Raw genomic sequence first — 16,258 nt, 5'->3', positions numbered from 1 at the left:
GGAAAAGACTACAGAAAGTGGCTGACATAGTCCAGTCCATCACAGGCAAAGCCATTCTCACTGTTGAATACATTTCTATCAAGTGCGGACACAAAGAAGCAGCATTTATCAAGGACCCCCTCTATCCAAGGCCATACCCTCTTCTCCATACTACTAGCAGGCAGGAGATACAGAAGCCTTAGTTCCACACCACCCTAGGAACTGTTAGGAACAGTTACTACCCTACAACCATTAGACTGCTGAATTGGTGTGATGACTTCAATCGTCACTACTCTGGACTGATTCTATGACCTACAGACTCATTTTCAACGACTCTTTACAACTTATGCTCTCAGTGTTATTAGGTACATTAGAAATGAAATAATAAGAATCAGGAACAGTTTGCTAAATCTATGAACCTAAGAAAAACATTAAAATAAAAACCCAGCTCAGTGCATCCATTAAACTGTTCACAAATCAGCATGGATATACACATGGTTCACAGGCAATATCATGTATCTAAAGGAAGTATAGGAGACACCTTAGGTTGGGATGAAAATTCACTTGGATTGTAAACTGTTAAAAACAGCATTTAAAATACTTGAATCTAAAGTAGGGCAGGAGAAATAGAAAGAGCAGTAAGGGGGGGGAGAGAAGAGAAAGCATTTCAAAACATTGTGTCAAAACAGATGGCTAAATGGCTGTGAGAATTACAGGAAAGAGCTTGTGCAATCATCATTATTATGTGCCATGTTGTATGACGTAGGTGATTATCATCTTCATGACCATGACTGTTCTTGCAATATTTTTTGTTTAAATATATGCAAGTGGTTTGCCATTGCCTTCTTCTGGGCGGTGTCTTTATAAGACAGGTGACCCCAACCATTATCAATACTCTTCAGAGATTGTCTGCCTGGTGTCAGTGGTCGCATAACCAGGACTTGTGATATGCACCAGTCGCTCATACGACCGTCCACCACCTGCTCCCACGGCTTCATGTGACCCTGATTGGGGGGCTAAGCAGATGCTACACCTTGCCCAAGGGTGACCTGCAGGCCAGTGGAGGGAAGGAGTGCTTAACACCGTGTTTGGTAGACACACATCTCCATCCCACCAACCAAGCTCATGCAATATAACCTTGTTAACAAATAGCAGACCTCAATGACGTGTTGCTTATCAGGGTACTTTGCTTGCTTTGTGCACAAAACAAGGATATTCCACATAATAAAGCCTCGTTTATAATTAACACAAAAGATTCTGGAGCTCTTGAGCAAACACAAAATGCTGGAGGAACTCAAAAGATAGCTGTGAGAGTCAGTAGGTTTGTAAAAGCCATCAGTAGATAGTCTGTCTCCAGAAACTACATGCTTTGTTATTGGGGCAGGACCGCTTCAGACCTCGCTACTGGGTTTTTCCTCACCTTAAGTGGCGTGTTCGTGGAAGACTCCGAGAAGTTAACAGGCAAGGCTCACAGTCCCAACACTTGTGTGACAATGGTCCAGTCCTAGATTTGGGCTAAGCCAAATGCCACAGGATACCTGGCCCCTCAACTGTTTTTGTCATCTCAGTACATATATAAACAGCCCTCCCTAATTTCTACTCAAAGGCAACATCTTGGGTTTTCATAGTGTTCAAGGAGGAGGAGAAAGGTGTCAGAGATGGACCAAGTAAATTTGAGGGCAGGGTGGAAGTTGGAGGTAAAAACAGCCGTAAGAGTCAGTAGGTTTGTAGAAGTTATCAGTAGATAGTCTGTCTCCAGAGTTCCTCCAACACTTTGTGGAGTTTGCTAATTTAATACTGTATTTCTTAGTTTCTCTTCAACTTGCTTTGGTTTTGTTTAGATGAGAACTCAATCTTAATTCACAGAAAGGGGTTATTCTGCAGCTCCTCTGTATACATTTCATGCAAGGTTGAAATGCTTCAACCAAGCAGCGATTTTGGGCACAATTCACCAATTTTACTGTAGTGTTCAGTCTTCATCTGGGTATTCACTTTAAATTACAAATATTTGCCTCAGGGCTACATTGGTATAACCCAATTTATCTTCATCTGCACATTGACTGTCAGTCTTTGTTATAAATTTTCATAAATTCTATTGCATTTCTTTGTTTTTCTGTAAATACCCGTAAGAAAATGAATCTCGCGGTAGTATATGGTAACAAAGTATATTGTGCGTGAAATGGGCTGCCAGCAACAGTGGTGGAGGTGGATACAATAGGGCCTTTTAAGAGACTCCTGGGCAGGTACATAGAGTTTAGAAAAATAGAGGGCTATGGGCAACCCGAGGTAATTTCTAAGGCAAAGACATGTTCGGCACAGCTTTGTGGGCCGAAGGGCCTGTATTGTGCTGTAGGTTTCCTATGTTTCTAAATAGGTACTTTGATAATAAATTTACTTTGAATTTTGGATCTGGGTGATGCTAGTAAGGCCAGGATTTTTTTGCCCATCCTCAATTGCCCTTGAGAGGGTGGACCATTGCTGAGCTGCTGGGGACCATCTGAAGGTTCTCCATAGTATTGTTGAGGAGGGAGGAGATGTCAGGATTTGGGCAGAGAAGTGTAACATCACTCCAGCATTGCTGAGTGAATATGACTTGCCACTTGCCAGATATTCTTATGCACCTGCTGCTCTTATCCTTCTCAAGAACACAACTCATGGGCTTAGTAAGCGCGGTCAGGGTAGTCTGGATGAGCAACTGCTGTGTTTTTTGTAGATGGTCAGTCTGCACTTGTGGTGGGACTGAACAGTTAAGTGTTGGATGGGGTGCTAATCAAGTGAGTTGCTTTGGATTATGTAGAACTTTCCTAATTATTGCTGCTGTACTCATCCAAGTGTGGCTTGTAGATGATGGAAAGGCTTTAGATTTGGGGCAAGCCAAATGCCACAAGATACTTGGCCCCTCACCCGTTTTGTTGCCACAGTCTTTATATTGCTAGACCTCCTGAATTTCTGATCGAAGGTAACATCCTGGATGGTAATGGTAGAATAAATCAGCAGGGAAAACACCATTTTATATTAGGGTTAAGTGGCTAGACTTTCTTGTGGAGACTGTCATTGTGGCATGCTCTCGTGCCCTCATTGTGGCCAATGAGGTTTTGGTAGTGCTGCATACAGGTATGGGCTGCTTCACCTGCTGAGGAGTTGCCGGTGCAAATTGAAATATTATGCAGTCAGTGAACATACTCACGTTTGATCTTATGAGGGAAGGAAGCTCATTAATTCTAGATTCTGCCCCCTTCCTTTCCAGTGCTGGTGAAGGGCCTCAGTCCAAATGTTGATGATTTCCTCTCCTTAGATGCTATCTGACCTGTTAAGTTTCTACAGCATTTTGCATGTGTTGCTCCAGATTCCCAGCATCTGCAAAATCTCTTGTGTGTCTGTTATTAATGGAAAAAAGTAAAGACATTTGGCCCTATATCTCTGCCTGAAGGAACTCTTGCAGGATGCACTGGGACTGGAGTGATTGACCCCCAATGACCCCAACCATTTTCCTTTGTGTGGAGTCTGATGAGTGTTCTCCTCTAAAGCCCATTGATTTCAGCTTTATCAGTGCTCCCTTGCATCACACCGACTCAAATGCTGCCTTAACATTAATGGAAGTCGCACTCATTTCAAAGGTTCAAAGGTTCATTTCATTATCAAAGTACGTGTGCAGAGTACAACTGGGATTTGTCTTCTCCAGATAGCCATAGAAGTAGTTGATAGAAATTGATCTCCCCCCACCCCCTCTCTCACACAAAAACAGAACACCCAAACCTCCAACCTGCCAATCAGCAATGAGAATGGGCAAAAACACACAAAAAAACCTGAAAGATATGAACTACAGTCTAATCTATAAATCTCAGAATTTCAATATCATCTGAGAGCATCAGGACCCAACTGCCCCTCCGAGGGCAGTGACTTGGACCAGCTGTCCATCCAGTGGCTTCTCTGAGAACCACTCACTCTCCTCCGCAGGTCAGGAGTCAGGTGGCTCTGGTGTCAGTGTGCAGGTAACTGATAACTAGTACTTGACTGCACCAATGACAACTTCCAGCACTGTGCTGCTCGTTGAGAATGGATCAATTGGACAGTAATTATCCAGATAGGATTTATCCTTCTTTCTGTGAATGGGGCATACCTGGGCAATTCTCCACATCGTTGGCATGTCCTGATGAAGGGTCTCAGCCCGAGATGTTGACTGTACTCTTTTCCATAGATACTGCCTGGCATGCTGAGTTCCTGATGCATTTTGTGTATCTTGCTTGCAATTCTCCGCGTTGTTGGATCAACGCCATTGTAACTGCACTAGTATGGCTAGAGGCACGGCTGGTTGTGAAGTACACGACTTCACTGTCAGGGTATTGAAATGCTACCACAGCTATTCTTCTATTTTAATATAGTATGAGCTTCCTACACTCGATTACTTTTGGATCAGTCAGAACTGCCCATCAAAAAGGCTATACAAGTACACAATCTGAATTTCTCTTCCTGAAGTTTTGCTCCAAGTATCAGAATGTATAGGCCTTGCTGGCTGAACTATCCTGACAACCCAAGGTCAAATAAGTTTGAATTCAGCTTTTAAAAAGTCTTTAAATAGCTGTTGCAAGTGAAATGCAAAGCCCCCAGTGGTTCCAGCTGTGACTGTGGCCAGGTAAAGAAAGGCATCACCTATAACTCCCACTGTTTGACAGTAAAATCCACAAGGCTTCAACAAATATCCTATTTTGTTCAGTTCCAGATAAAGAACTCTGGCTTTATTTTTTGACTTAAACATGTTATTATTGTGCTCAAAATAGGTTTTCCTAGATTTCAGACCGAGTTGGAGCAGAATGGAGTCAGTGCACCATTACAGCCTGCCAGCGAGTGCAGCTGGGGTGTGACAAGATCTGGTGTAGTCACACTGTAGTATCTCAACTCCATACCAGCCAAGCAGCTCCCTCTGCCACAACAGCTTGCCATTCAAGGCAGCAGCTCACACCACCTGCTCATAGACAACAGCCAGTAAACAGCAGCCTTTCCAGTCATATCTACATTGCAAGGAGAAAGAAAGGCTTTAAGGACCAGTAGTACAGGTTGAGAATAAGGCTAGGGCCCTGGATTAAATTGTGAGCAGTGCACCCTCATGTAGGTCACAGCACAGCTTAATCCCACCACCATTAGTCCTTGCTTACTGCTCCACACCAGAAGTCCTCTCCATACAAACTCCAGACAAGACAAATTCCAAAGTACACACAGTGTTGGATAAGATAATGGCCCAGGATCAAACAATAACCAGACCCAGTGTTAATTGTACAATCTTCTTGATTGATGACCCAAGCTGGTTTACAGAAGAGGGGCAGAAATCAAAGTGGAGATTACAGTCCTCTACACAACATTTTGCTGATCTTTCAGTCCAGTATACAGATATAATAAACCACAGTGAAGATCAGATACCTCACACCAACTGTAACAGAAATTAGTAAACCAACCACAGGGTCTCTCATTACAGACAGGTCTAGCATCTTCTTCAATCCTCTCTATAGAACTCCCATCCCAGATAACCAGGCTGAATTTCAGTCCCCTATTCACACCGAGAAGGAGAATCAACATTATTTGCACAAATTGGAAACTTAAAAGCAGACTGTGAACTTTAAGGATTTGTCTACATGCATCAGGCAAAGAAGCAATGAATGACAAGTAGATGGGAGCAATTCAAGAGCAGGATTATTTCAAACGCTAAAAATTGTAGACATGGGAAATTAAAGAAATACAGAAAATGTTCGATATACTGAGTAACATCAAATATCAGTTTTCACTTCTTTTAAACATCTGAATAAAGAGCCAATGATCCGAAGAGAATCTACATTCTTTGCTGTCTGCAATCAATGGCGGAACTTGTGCACTGGCAGGGGTGGGGGTAGGGGGTGTGAAACTAGAACTGGGCTGCTTCAAGTGCTTAGGTGACAGCAAAACAGGGAAGGGTCAAAGTATTGATGGTGAGACTAACAGATTAGGGGAGCCTTGTCTGGGCCCAGGGATGGGTAGCAGATCTAGTGTAGGGTACGTGGAGGAGGGATAGGCTCAGTAGACATCCTAATGTGGTGTTACAGCAGTGAAAGCTGGCTGGCGTGATGTGCCCAGGACTATGTGGTACAAATCTTCTACAGAACAGAGGAGAGTGTTCAGGAGAACAACTTCAACCTGTCCATCTCTGACAGGAGACCATTAAGAAACCTGAGCAGATTAATCAGACTGCTACACAGCAACCCAGAAATTGTCGTTACCGCAAACAGGGAATGGAGTCGTATAGCACAGAAACAGACCTTTCAGAGCAACTACACTCAATTACATCAATCACGTTTTATTCTCATCAAATTCCAATCAACTCCCCTCAGGTCCAACCACTCACCTGCACACAAGGGGGCAAATTTACAGTAGACAATTAACCCAAACTGCACATCTTTGGGATGTCGGAGAAAACCAAAAGGTAGCAGAGGAGACCCATACAGTCACAAGGAGAATGTACAAACACCACAAAGTGACCAAGATCAGCACTGAACCCAGTGCACAATTTCAGTATTTCATAATACTGAAAAACAGGGTATACAAATTTCTGTGATCATTCTTCCCACAAGGTTATTGGTCTTCAATACTAGTTTACAATAATGATGCACAATATTCTCTTGTATTCTAGCCTCTTCCACATTATCACAGATTTGCTGTGTCAATAAGACTAAAATATCCCAATTTAGACAGGAAAATCAATATCAAGCAGTATTACCCTTATTACAAATACCTGATACTTTCTACAATTCAGCTCCACAGTGGCTGGAGTTGTTGCTTGGCAGCTCCAGATATCTGGGTTCAACCCTGACCTGCGTGTGGAGCATGCACCTTCTCCCTGTAACTGTGGGTACTCAACTTCCATAGATGCAACAAAATCTGCAGATGATGGAAATCCAGAGCAACACCCACAAAATGCTGGAAAAACTCAGCAGATCAGACAGCATCTTTGGGAAAAGAGTTAATAGTTTACATTTTGGGCTGAGACTCTTCATCAGGACTGAGAAGGAAGGGGGAAGATGCCTGAACTAAATGATGGGGGGGGGGTGGGGGAGGGAAGGAGGCTAGCTGGAGGTGATAGGTGAAGCCAGGTGGATTGGAAAGGTCAAGGGCTGTAGAAGAATTTGATAGGAGAGGAGAGTGGACAAAAGGAGAAAGGGAAGGAGGAGGGGACACAGGGTGAAATGATAGGCGAGAGAAAAGAGGACAAAGGTCAAAGTGGGGGGGGGGGAGAGAGAGAGGTAGAAGTGCCAGAAGTAGTAAGCAATATTCATGCCATTATGTTGGAGGATGTCCAGACTGAACATAAGGTGTTGCTCCTCCACCCTGAAGGTGGCCTCATCTTGGTGCAGGAGGCAACCATGGACCGACATGTTGGAACGAGAATAGGAATTGGAATTGAAATGTTTGGCCACCGGGAAGTCCCGCTTGTGACAGATGGTGCAGAGGTGCTCAATGAAGTGGTGCCCCAATTTACAACGGGTCTCATCAACGTAGAGGAGGCTGCACATTTCACATATTTCACCAATACCACATTTCATCCCACGTTCTAAAGGCATGCAGGTTGGAAGGTTAATTGGCTGCTGCAAGTTACTCCTTGTGTGCAGGCTAAGGGGAAGAATCTTGGAAGCATTGATGCAAATACAGGAAGAATGAAAAGTGAGGTTAACATAGGATTGATGTAAGTGGGCGGTTGATTGTTGGTGCAAACTCAGTGGGCAGAGTGGACTTTTCCTGTGCTGCATCTCTTTGACCAACTTCTGCTGCAGAAGGAGACACTTCCACGTCATGGAGGCTACAGCACTGTGTAGTCGGTGAGTTCAGTACACAGAGTCCATGCCCTACCCCTCCTTTTCAAGCTTTGCAATCGATCCCGTATGCTGACTCCCCACCAACATTGTTGTAGCTTCTGAGACAAATGCCCCTGGAAAATACTTTGAGCTGCATTTCAACAATGCGTACTTCCTAGATATTTTGAGATCAGCAGGAAAACAAGCTGAGATCGAGCATAATGAAGCCCCTTGTTCCGGCAGAGAGAATCTCTCTGGTGATCTGCACAGTACACACAGAATGAGGTGTAATTCCTAAAGGAGATCTGAGAAAAGTCACGTTGGGATGTCTTTGCCCAGAAATCTACTTCCAGTCAGCTGCAACAAGCAGAGGGGTAGAACCAATTCCCCAAATCCTGCCCTGTTACTTCAGGGAAATTCAGGATGCTGAAGTGCTGCTGCCTGGCAGGGATTAGTGCAAGCTGGGAGAGGGTGGAGGAAAAAAGAGGGAGAAAAGAGGGAGAAAAGTGAGCCAGAGAAAGGTGTAGATTGAGAACTGATGACCCACACCTTAGCTTTCTCATCACCACCTCCTACAGGTGAAGGAAACCCTTGCTTTGACAAGAGCAGCACAAAGTTCAAGAGACAGCGGCTTCCATCACAGGAGATGTTAGGAGAGACCAACTGATCTGGGCAACACCGCCAGCTGCTACCATTGACCTACTGTTACCGTGTTAACAAGGGTACGGCCCTTACCCTCACACCGCAGTGCTGCTGAACACCACCCGCTTCCACACAGGTCTTTGGGGGGGGGGGCGCGGTCTCGAGTGACTTAGGAAGTCAGCATGGAGCTCTCAGCTCTGCCATCAGGCGACACACGATCAGTGGGTGGGTTGTTTGTGGAGTGCTCCGCCCCTTTGACACTTATGCAGGGCACGGACTCGAAGCTTTTCATCCCATCCCAAATGCTGCTTCTCTACTTTGTGTTCACAGATCAGAGATTCTAATGAAAGGTTTTCAACCTGAATTAATTACCTTCTCCTTTCAATGGATGCTGGAAACACCCAGCAGGGCAGTCAGCATTTAAAATTTACTTCCAAGTAACTATAGATACTGGAAAAGCTGATGTTCATCAACTTAGATACAAAAGCTTGAAAGCACATACCATACTGAAGGACAGCATCTATCCCACTCTCAAATGACCTATTGCACTCTAGTGTTGAATTTGTGATCTCCCTGCCCACCTCATTGTGACTTTGCAGCTTACATGCACTGTACTCTCTGCAGCTGAGTTTCTCCAGCATTGTGTGCGCGTGCTGCTTTGGATCTCGAAGTTCATAGTACAAAGTACATACATTATACAACCTTGAGATTTGTCTCCTTACAGATGGCCATAAAGCAAAGGAAGCTCAAAGAAGAAGAAGATGACGACAGTCAAACACCCGATGTGCAGAGAGGAAAAAAAATTGTGCAAATAATTAAAGTCAGCAAATAGAACGAAAGTGAGTCCATAGACATGAAGCCTGGAGTAGCTGGAGCAGGCCACAGCCTCAGTTCAGCGCAGAGCCGTGTAAATGCCTCGCAGCAATGAGCAGAACTGGCCCAACCCTCTGCTTCAGTCCTGTCAACGTGCATTTTCAATCTGATATTTCCAGCATCTGTAGAATTTCCCCACGTTTTTGCATTGTTTCCTTTTCACTACCTCGAGGTATTCATCTATGGCATGTTCTGCCTGGATGGCAAACAGTTTTTATACTGCATTGTGCCCATAGTGAAAGTACTGCCTTACTATTGTCACACATACCAAGACAGAAAGGCGTACCAATACTGTTAACACCAAGCCTGATGGAGGACAAGGATCTGACCACACTGCCCTTCGACACCACCAGCTTACTCAAGCCCTTACCATCTTTCCTGTAGTAGAGCAGTTCGACTTTCGCCTCTTCCGACCCGAGCAGTGCTTGCGCCAGCTGAGCCATGGCACTCTCTGGGGTGGCTGGTCCGGTCAGGAAATCACAAGTGCCAGGTTTCTGCATGATCTCCACCCTGGAGTAGCCGAACATTTCGCAAAAGCCATCATTGCAGAAGATAATTGCGCAATTTTTCATCCGAACATTTGTAATAAGAAACTTCCGATCTAGGAGAGAAAGAACAAGAATTGCGCTGAGCAGGAATCAAAGCAATCAACTTCTTCAGCATTCCTAGTTGGGAATACCAAACCTCCCTCCCCCCCCCTCCCACCCCCGGACTGCCTTGTAAATTTCAGCAGTTGAACACTAATCCCTGGATTAAATGAAAGAACATGCAATGGGACATTAAAATTGCTTTTGTTTAAAACCTACTTTCTTTATATACTTAATTTATTTATTTGCTTATTTGTTTGAGATAGAGATTATTAGTTGAGATATTCTGAAATGGAGGATGGAAGTTTCTAATGGACTGAGTCCATCAGATGTACCATCAAAAGTCCATGTTTGGGGACAATCCCAACCAGAGTCATGAGCCCTAATCTGTACCACAGAGATATTACAATTCCATGGTCCAAATCTGGCTTCAGAGTGCAGTTATGTGTGCTTATATCTGTTCTATAATCATTAAGCATTTACCCATTCTAACTGATTCCCCCAGAGAAAGCAAGCTGAAACGAATCAAAGGTCTCACTAAGTTTTCAGGTTTGAACTGGTTTGCTGACTTGTGCCAGATCAGGTATCGTTCTGTGCACCCTATCCCAGGTATAAAGGCCAAGAACATCAGCCCTAGGAGATTCTCAAAGATGAGACCACCACAGAAAATGCTAACCATCAGAGAAGGTTGAAAGGATGGGTGCTTTGTCAGGAAGAATGAGATCAAAGGGGTGAGGCAACACAAGTTTTAAAGATTATACAATGATTTGATGCTGATATGGAAACAGATTTGCAGTTATGGGAAGTGAAACACTAAAACACAAATATCACATGACTACTAATGTCCAGCAGGGAACAGGGCACAAACATCACTAACTCTAAGAGTGGAAGGAGCAAGTCATGACATTGAGACAAGTGATGAAACAGGAAGGCATCTGGAAAGTGGGATTTAATGGATACAGTGGCAGAAAGCTTGGTTTGTTCGGAATTTGCAGAAGGTCGACCTTGGTGTACAGGCCAAGGACTGCTCCCGTACAGTTCGGTGACAAATTGTCCAGATGTCCTGTTGACAAGGAGGTCAAAGTCTGTCTGGTTAATTACCTAAGAATCAGTTCACATTTATACAGCATAGTCATGGAAGCAATTGCCTATGGAGCAGAGACTTCGGTGAAACAGTCACAACTACATTAAACGGGGAGAGCTCATTCTGAATATAAATAATGCATCTTTGGATAGAGACCACACTAACACAATTTCTCAATTGTTTGGAATTTTTTGGAGGGGTGGGGACTGGATATCCCACCAGTGTTAACAATACAATACCAGAACCACCAGAAAAAAGTGAAATCCAGCCTTTGTTCAAAAGGTTACAGGTTTGCTAACCCAGCCACTGTAGTTAGTCTAAAAGCCACATACTTCAGGACTGGATCAGTGCTGGGATTACCAAGGCACTCTGGGTGGCAGACACTCCAAGTCCAAACCAAGTGTACATTCTGTACTTTTGCTCCTCTCTAAAGTATGTGCCCAAGGATTGGAGTACATGAATAAAGCCATCTTATTGCAAAGGGCCTCGGTGAGACCACACCAGGAGGACTGTGTACAACTTTGGTCTCTATACCAAATGAAAGAATGAACTTGGCATAGAGAGGGCAAAGAAAATTTACGAGCTGTTGGCACTCAACCACACAATTCAGGAGATGCAGCCACTGTGCAAATTGTTCCAAAACTCCATCTGAAGTTGGAGAGTGGGTTTGCTCCAAGAAACAATTAAGTATGCTGGGCTGTACTATTGAGAGTTTTGAGGGAAGATTTCATTGAAGTGTATAAAATTCTTACAGGGCTCGACAGGCTGGATGCAGGGAGGATGCCTCCCCTGCCAAGGAATCCAGATATGGGGTCAGAGTCTCAGAACAACAGACACAAGAAATGATGCAGATGCTGGAAATCTTGAAACACACACACAAAATGCTGGAGGAGCTCAGGTCCGGCAACATTTATAGAGGGAAATAAACAGTTGATGTCTCGAACTGAGACCCTCCTGATGAAGGGCCTCAGCCTGAAACGTTGACAGAATAACAACAAGCTGTTTAGGACTGAGATGCATTTAGAGTGGTGAATATTTGGAATTCTCAACACCCAACGAGATGTGGAGGCCCAGTCTTTAAGTTTATTCAGAACAGATGGACAGCTTGAGATATTAAAGGGAAGCAAGAGATACAGAAGCAGTGTGGGAAAAATGGAACTGAGATAGATGATCAGTAATGATCTTGATGAACAACAGGCTCGAGGGGTTGGTTAGACAACTGCTGCTCCTGGTTCTTAAGACATCAGCCATTTAGTACATGGAGCACAAGGAAGACATTGTGTTGGATTGTGAATGCAAGTTAATTAGGGGTACTTTATGAAAGTGATCCTTCGATGTATTTGGAGTTATACCTATTAACTAAAAAGTGTGTCTCTTTGTACAGGTAGAAAAGCTCTTGAAAAATATTTATCTGGATGCTTGGAGCAATTTCCACAGAGGATACCCCCCAGTTGCGTAGCTGTGTGCCACAAATTCTCCTCTAATATGCTTTTCAAAACATGCATGATGTTAAAATTTCCTTCACTGGTAAGGTCAGAACTTCTCCCCACATTTCAGACCAGATTTTCTTGACATGACCCGCAAAAATTTGACCAATTAAATAGGAAGCTATTTAGCAAGAAGGGCACCAAGTGTGTTCTGTGGTGTTTGATCTCACCTCCACTGGCAAGCTGCATTACAAACTAACTGCAGACCATGTCATCCAATTGAGTCCTCACAGTACTAAACCTGCACTGTACACGTTGATTTCTGAGCTAATCTGCTGTTCCTTGAGAAAGGGTTGGAATCTTGGAGTTCACATCCCACTTCTTCAAACCTATTTGCTTGTAGTTTCCCTCCCCCCAAAATTCTAATTCACTGTTGCTTTCCTGGCAACAAAATCCTCTCCATTTGGTGACTACAGTGCAAATCATCCATTCAGCCATCTGTAAACGTGAGCCTGAGCTTCTCCCTGCCACTTAATTCTCCATTCTACCTCTCATTCTGTTCCAAACAATGCAAGCTCAAAGAGCAGTGTCTCATCTTTCAGTCGGGCACTTTGTGAAGTTGTTCAGTGCAGAAGCCCATAACAATGTCATTATCGTTAGTTCTATATATAAACTTGCACAGAGCCATTGTTATCTGTGTCCCATGGCTCCCTTTACCTTCACTTTCTTTAATATTGCCGAAATTACACCCAATCATTGAACCTTACCATCTCCCCACACCTCCAGATCTGCCTAAAATGTCTTGCAGCGATGTTTTTTTTAAAAAGTTTTGATGAAAGGTTGTTCACCTGTCTGCAGGCTGCGAGTGGGACACACTGAGCATACCTAGTATTCTCTAACCACGAACTTGCAGCAACCTAAGCACTGAGTACTCCCACAGAACTGAGAATCACTGCAAGCTGCTGAACATTTTTAACATTAGTTTCACAGTTCCTTGGCAACTCTCGTTGTTTTGTTTAAAAATGATCCATAAAACCGCCGATGCTAAAAATCTGAAATAAAAACAGAAAAAGTTTTAAAGCTCAGCAAACTGGCCTGTCTGGCAAAGTCCTGATGAAAGTTCACAGACAAGTCATCAGCTGGTTTTCTTTCCACAGGTGCTCCCTACTTGACACAACCTTAAAAGTTTGTTATCTTTTCAACAAACTGAAATTTCACTATTTATTCATTCATTGTTTCCTTTGGGCTGGAGAGACCATGGATTTTTGCCCTGAATCATGCCTTCAGCTGCTGGACAATAGCACCTGCTGTGGGTACAGTCTCACACAGGAATGGCAGTCCGCAGCTTTTGCTTCCCCTGGCTCCAGCCCTTATGAACTTTCGTTCCACTTGCTGTGTTCCTGAGCAGCTGTCTCCATGTGTCCATATGGAGGTCCAGCACCTTTTACAACTGTAGTGCAGATGTGGGTGCCCAGTCGAGGCCAATTCCTGGGAATGAATATCCATCCTTAGGATTCCCACAACGTGAGAAAGTTGTTGAAGTTTCCTGGTGCACCAGTGGATGCCAGCATACTGTAAGAGCTCATCAGTGATGGTGGATCCATTCCAATGTAAATCATTTATATATAAATCACGCAGCAGTGCAGAACCACTGTTGAACACCGACTACATCATCTAGTCCAAAAAAAAAGAACTACTCACCACAGCTCACTGTTTTGTCCTTAACCCATTGACACCTCCCCCATCCAAATCTGTTAATCAGCCTCGTGTGGTTCTTTGTTAAACACTAAAAACATTTAGACAACATCCATTGCATTCCCTTCAAATCTTGTTGCTCAAAAAAAACACTACCTGCCTTTTAAAAATCTGAGCTAGCTCTCCCGAACTCAAGTGGCTCTAAATGTCTGTTAATTTTTTTTTCTCCATTAGTTTCTGAAACATGATCTGTAATCTACAGTAGACAACTCGTCCAGTTAGAGCAATGCTTACACCCTCGCTCGAACAAAGCTGTCACACTGGCCACTTTCCAACCCTCTGGCACCTCCCCAGGAGTGGAGAGACTGGAAGACGCAAGAACGCTCAGCTACCATCTCCACTCCTGCTGGCCTCACCGATACCAGATGCCAACTGGAGCAGGCAAATTACCTTCCCCAACCATTGCCATAACCTCCCCATGTCTCCTGCCGACCAATTTTCATCCCTGCCCATTAGCTCCACTACTGTGGATATTTTGTCAGCATTCCCTTCCCAGGTTAACACACCTACAAAGCACTATGTAATTAAAACTTTGCCCTGCACCTTTAAGCATACACTACTTCATCCCTATGCTCTCTACACTGTGCTGTATGCTAATTACAACCCAGCAGAACCCTTTTTGTATTCCCATTTTACGCACGACAGCACTGCTACTTTCTTCGAAGTTTGCACAGATTCAGCATGTCACCAAAAACTTTGATAAACTTCTACAGATGCAGTGGAGAGCATCCTAACTGGTTGCATCACAGCCTGGTATGGAAACACCAAGGTCGAGGAATGTATAATGACCTATAACATCTGAAAAAAAGTTTGTTGAAGTACTAATAGCAAAAACACCCATTAGCACAGAAAACACGACAGCCTGGCATCGAAGTCCTAATTAGAGTTTGCTGTTTAATCTCAGTTTTTTATATCATGATCACTTTTGCTGCACCTCATCTCCCATCCAGAACTGCTCCCTTTCTCGGCCCACAGAAACTCCTTTCTTGCGTATTGATTGTGATGACATGTGCACACCGCCCCCAGTTGTGTAGCTGTTGCACACGTCTCACTTCCTTGAAAAATTTCTCCTCTCCCTGTTCATCCTGTTAGAGGAAAGACATGCCCCTCTTCTTCCTCTGCTCCCAACATGGCACATTTTCCTTCAACGATACAGTCATACCAGAGAAACATCCCTACTGGCTCATGTCTGTGCCAAACATTTAATACCTATTTGTACTAATCCATTTACAGCACTTGGCCTATAGTCATCCGTGCATTGGCAGCTCAAGTGCTCAATCAGACACGTGTTAGATCTTGTGAGTATGCCAACTTCATCTCTTACGCAACACATTCCTGATTCTAACCACTCTCTGGGTGAAGTGCCCTTCCTCTGATCCTCCTAAACCCTTACTCTAAACCTGTATCTTCTGGTTTTATACTTGGGCAAATATTTCCTGCTATCTCTCCAATATTTACCTCTTAATTTTGTACACCTGTCAGGTCCCCCTCAGCATCATCTGCTCCAAGGAAAATAAATGCTGCCAATCCAGTCTCACCTTGAATGTTGCAGAAGAGAAAGATGCCCTTAGTCCCTCAACTCCATACTGACCATCAAGTATCCGTCTTTTCATAAAACCAAGCCTAATCCATCATATTCTCACGATATTTCAAGCAACATCTCCCAGATTCTGCCACTCATTTACATGCTGGAGGCAATTTAACTACCATCAATTTGGGAGAAAAACAGAGCACCTGAAGAAAACCCACAGTCACAGGGAATTTCTGGCCTTGAAGGGGTTAACAGGGTCCATAGCATTAGGATCAATACAGAATCTTTGACGTGCTTGATACGTTATCAGGTTCTGCTGCTAGATGCAGCACATGTTAAGTGAAGATTAGTTGACATCTGGCACTTCTACAAACAGCAGAGAACACTTACAACTGGTTCGGTTTTCACAGGCCAGGCTTCGGTTGGTGAAACTTCGCCTCCGCCATGGTGCTCAGAATGGAAGTCACCTGGGCAAGGATCCTGATCAATTGGTGAAAACATTTCACTTCATATATCCAGGGAGACTGAGATTCTCATGGGAGGGAGGAGGCTTGTGTAAACACTGA

General features: G+C 43.9%; 1 protein-coding gene across 4 annotated transcripts in view; it reads right to left on the bottom strand.

The window, feature by feature from the left end:
* Nucleotides 1-16,258, bottom strand: part of kcnh6a (potassium voltage-gated channel, subfamily H (eag-related), member 6a) — a 164,773-nt gene that overhangs the window by 128,029 nt on the left and 20,486 nt on the right. For all 4 annotated transcript variants that reach the window (XM_063037996.1, XM_063037997.1, XM_063037998.1 and 1 more), the window contains exon 2: nucleotides 9,679-9,909. In XM_063037996.1, coding sequence (XP_062894066.1) covers nucleotides 9,679-9,909 — 231 coding nt within the window. The remainder of the gene's footprint in view (nucleotides 1-9,678; nucleotides 9,910-16,258) is intronic.

This window comes from Mobula hypostoma, chromosome X1 (genome assembly GCF_963921235.1).
Source record: "Mobula hypostoma chromosome X1, sMobHyp1.1, whole genome shotgun sequence".
NCBI lineage: Eukaryota > Metazoa > Chordata > Chondrichthyes > Myliobatiformes > Myliobatidae > Mobula > Mobula hypostoma.
Note: the sequence above shows the minus strand (reverse complement) of the source record. Positions and strands in the feature narration are given on the sequence as shown.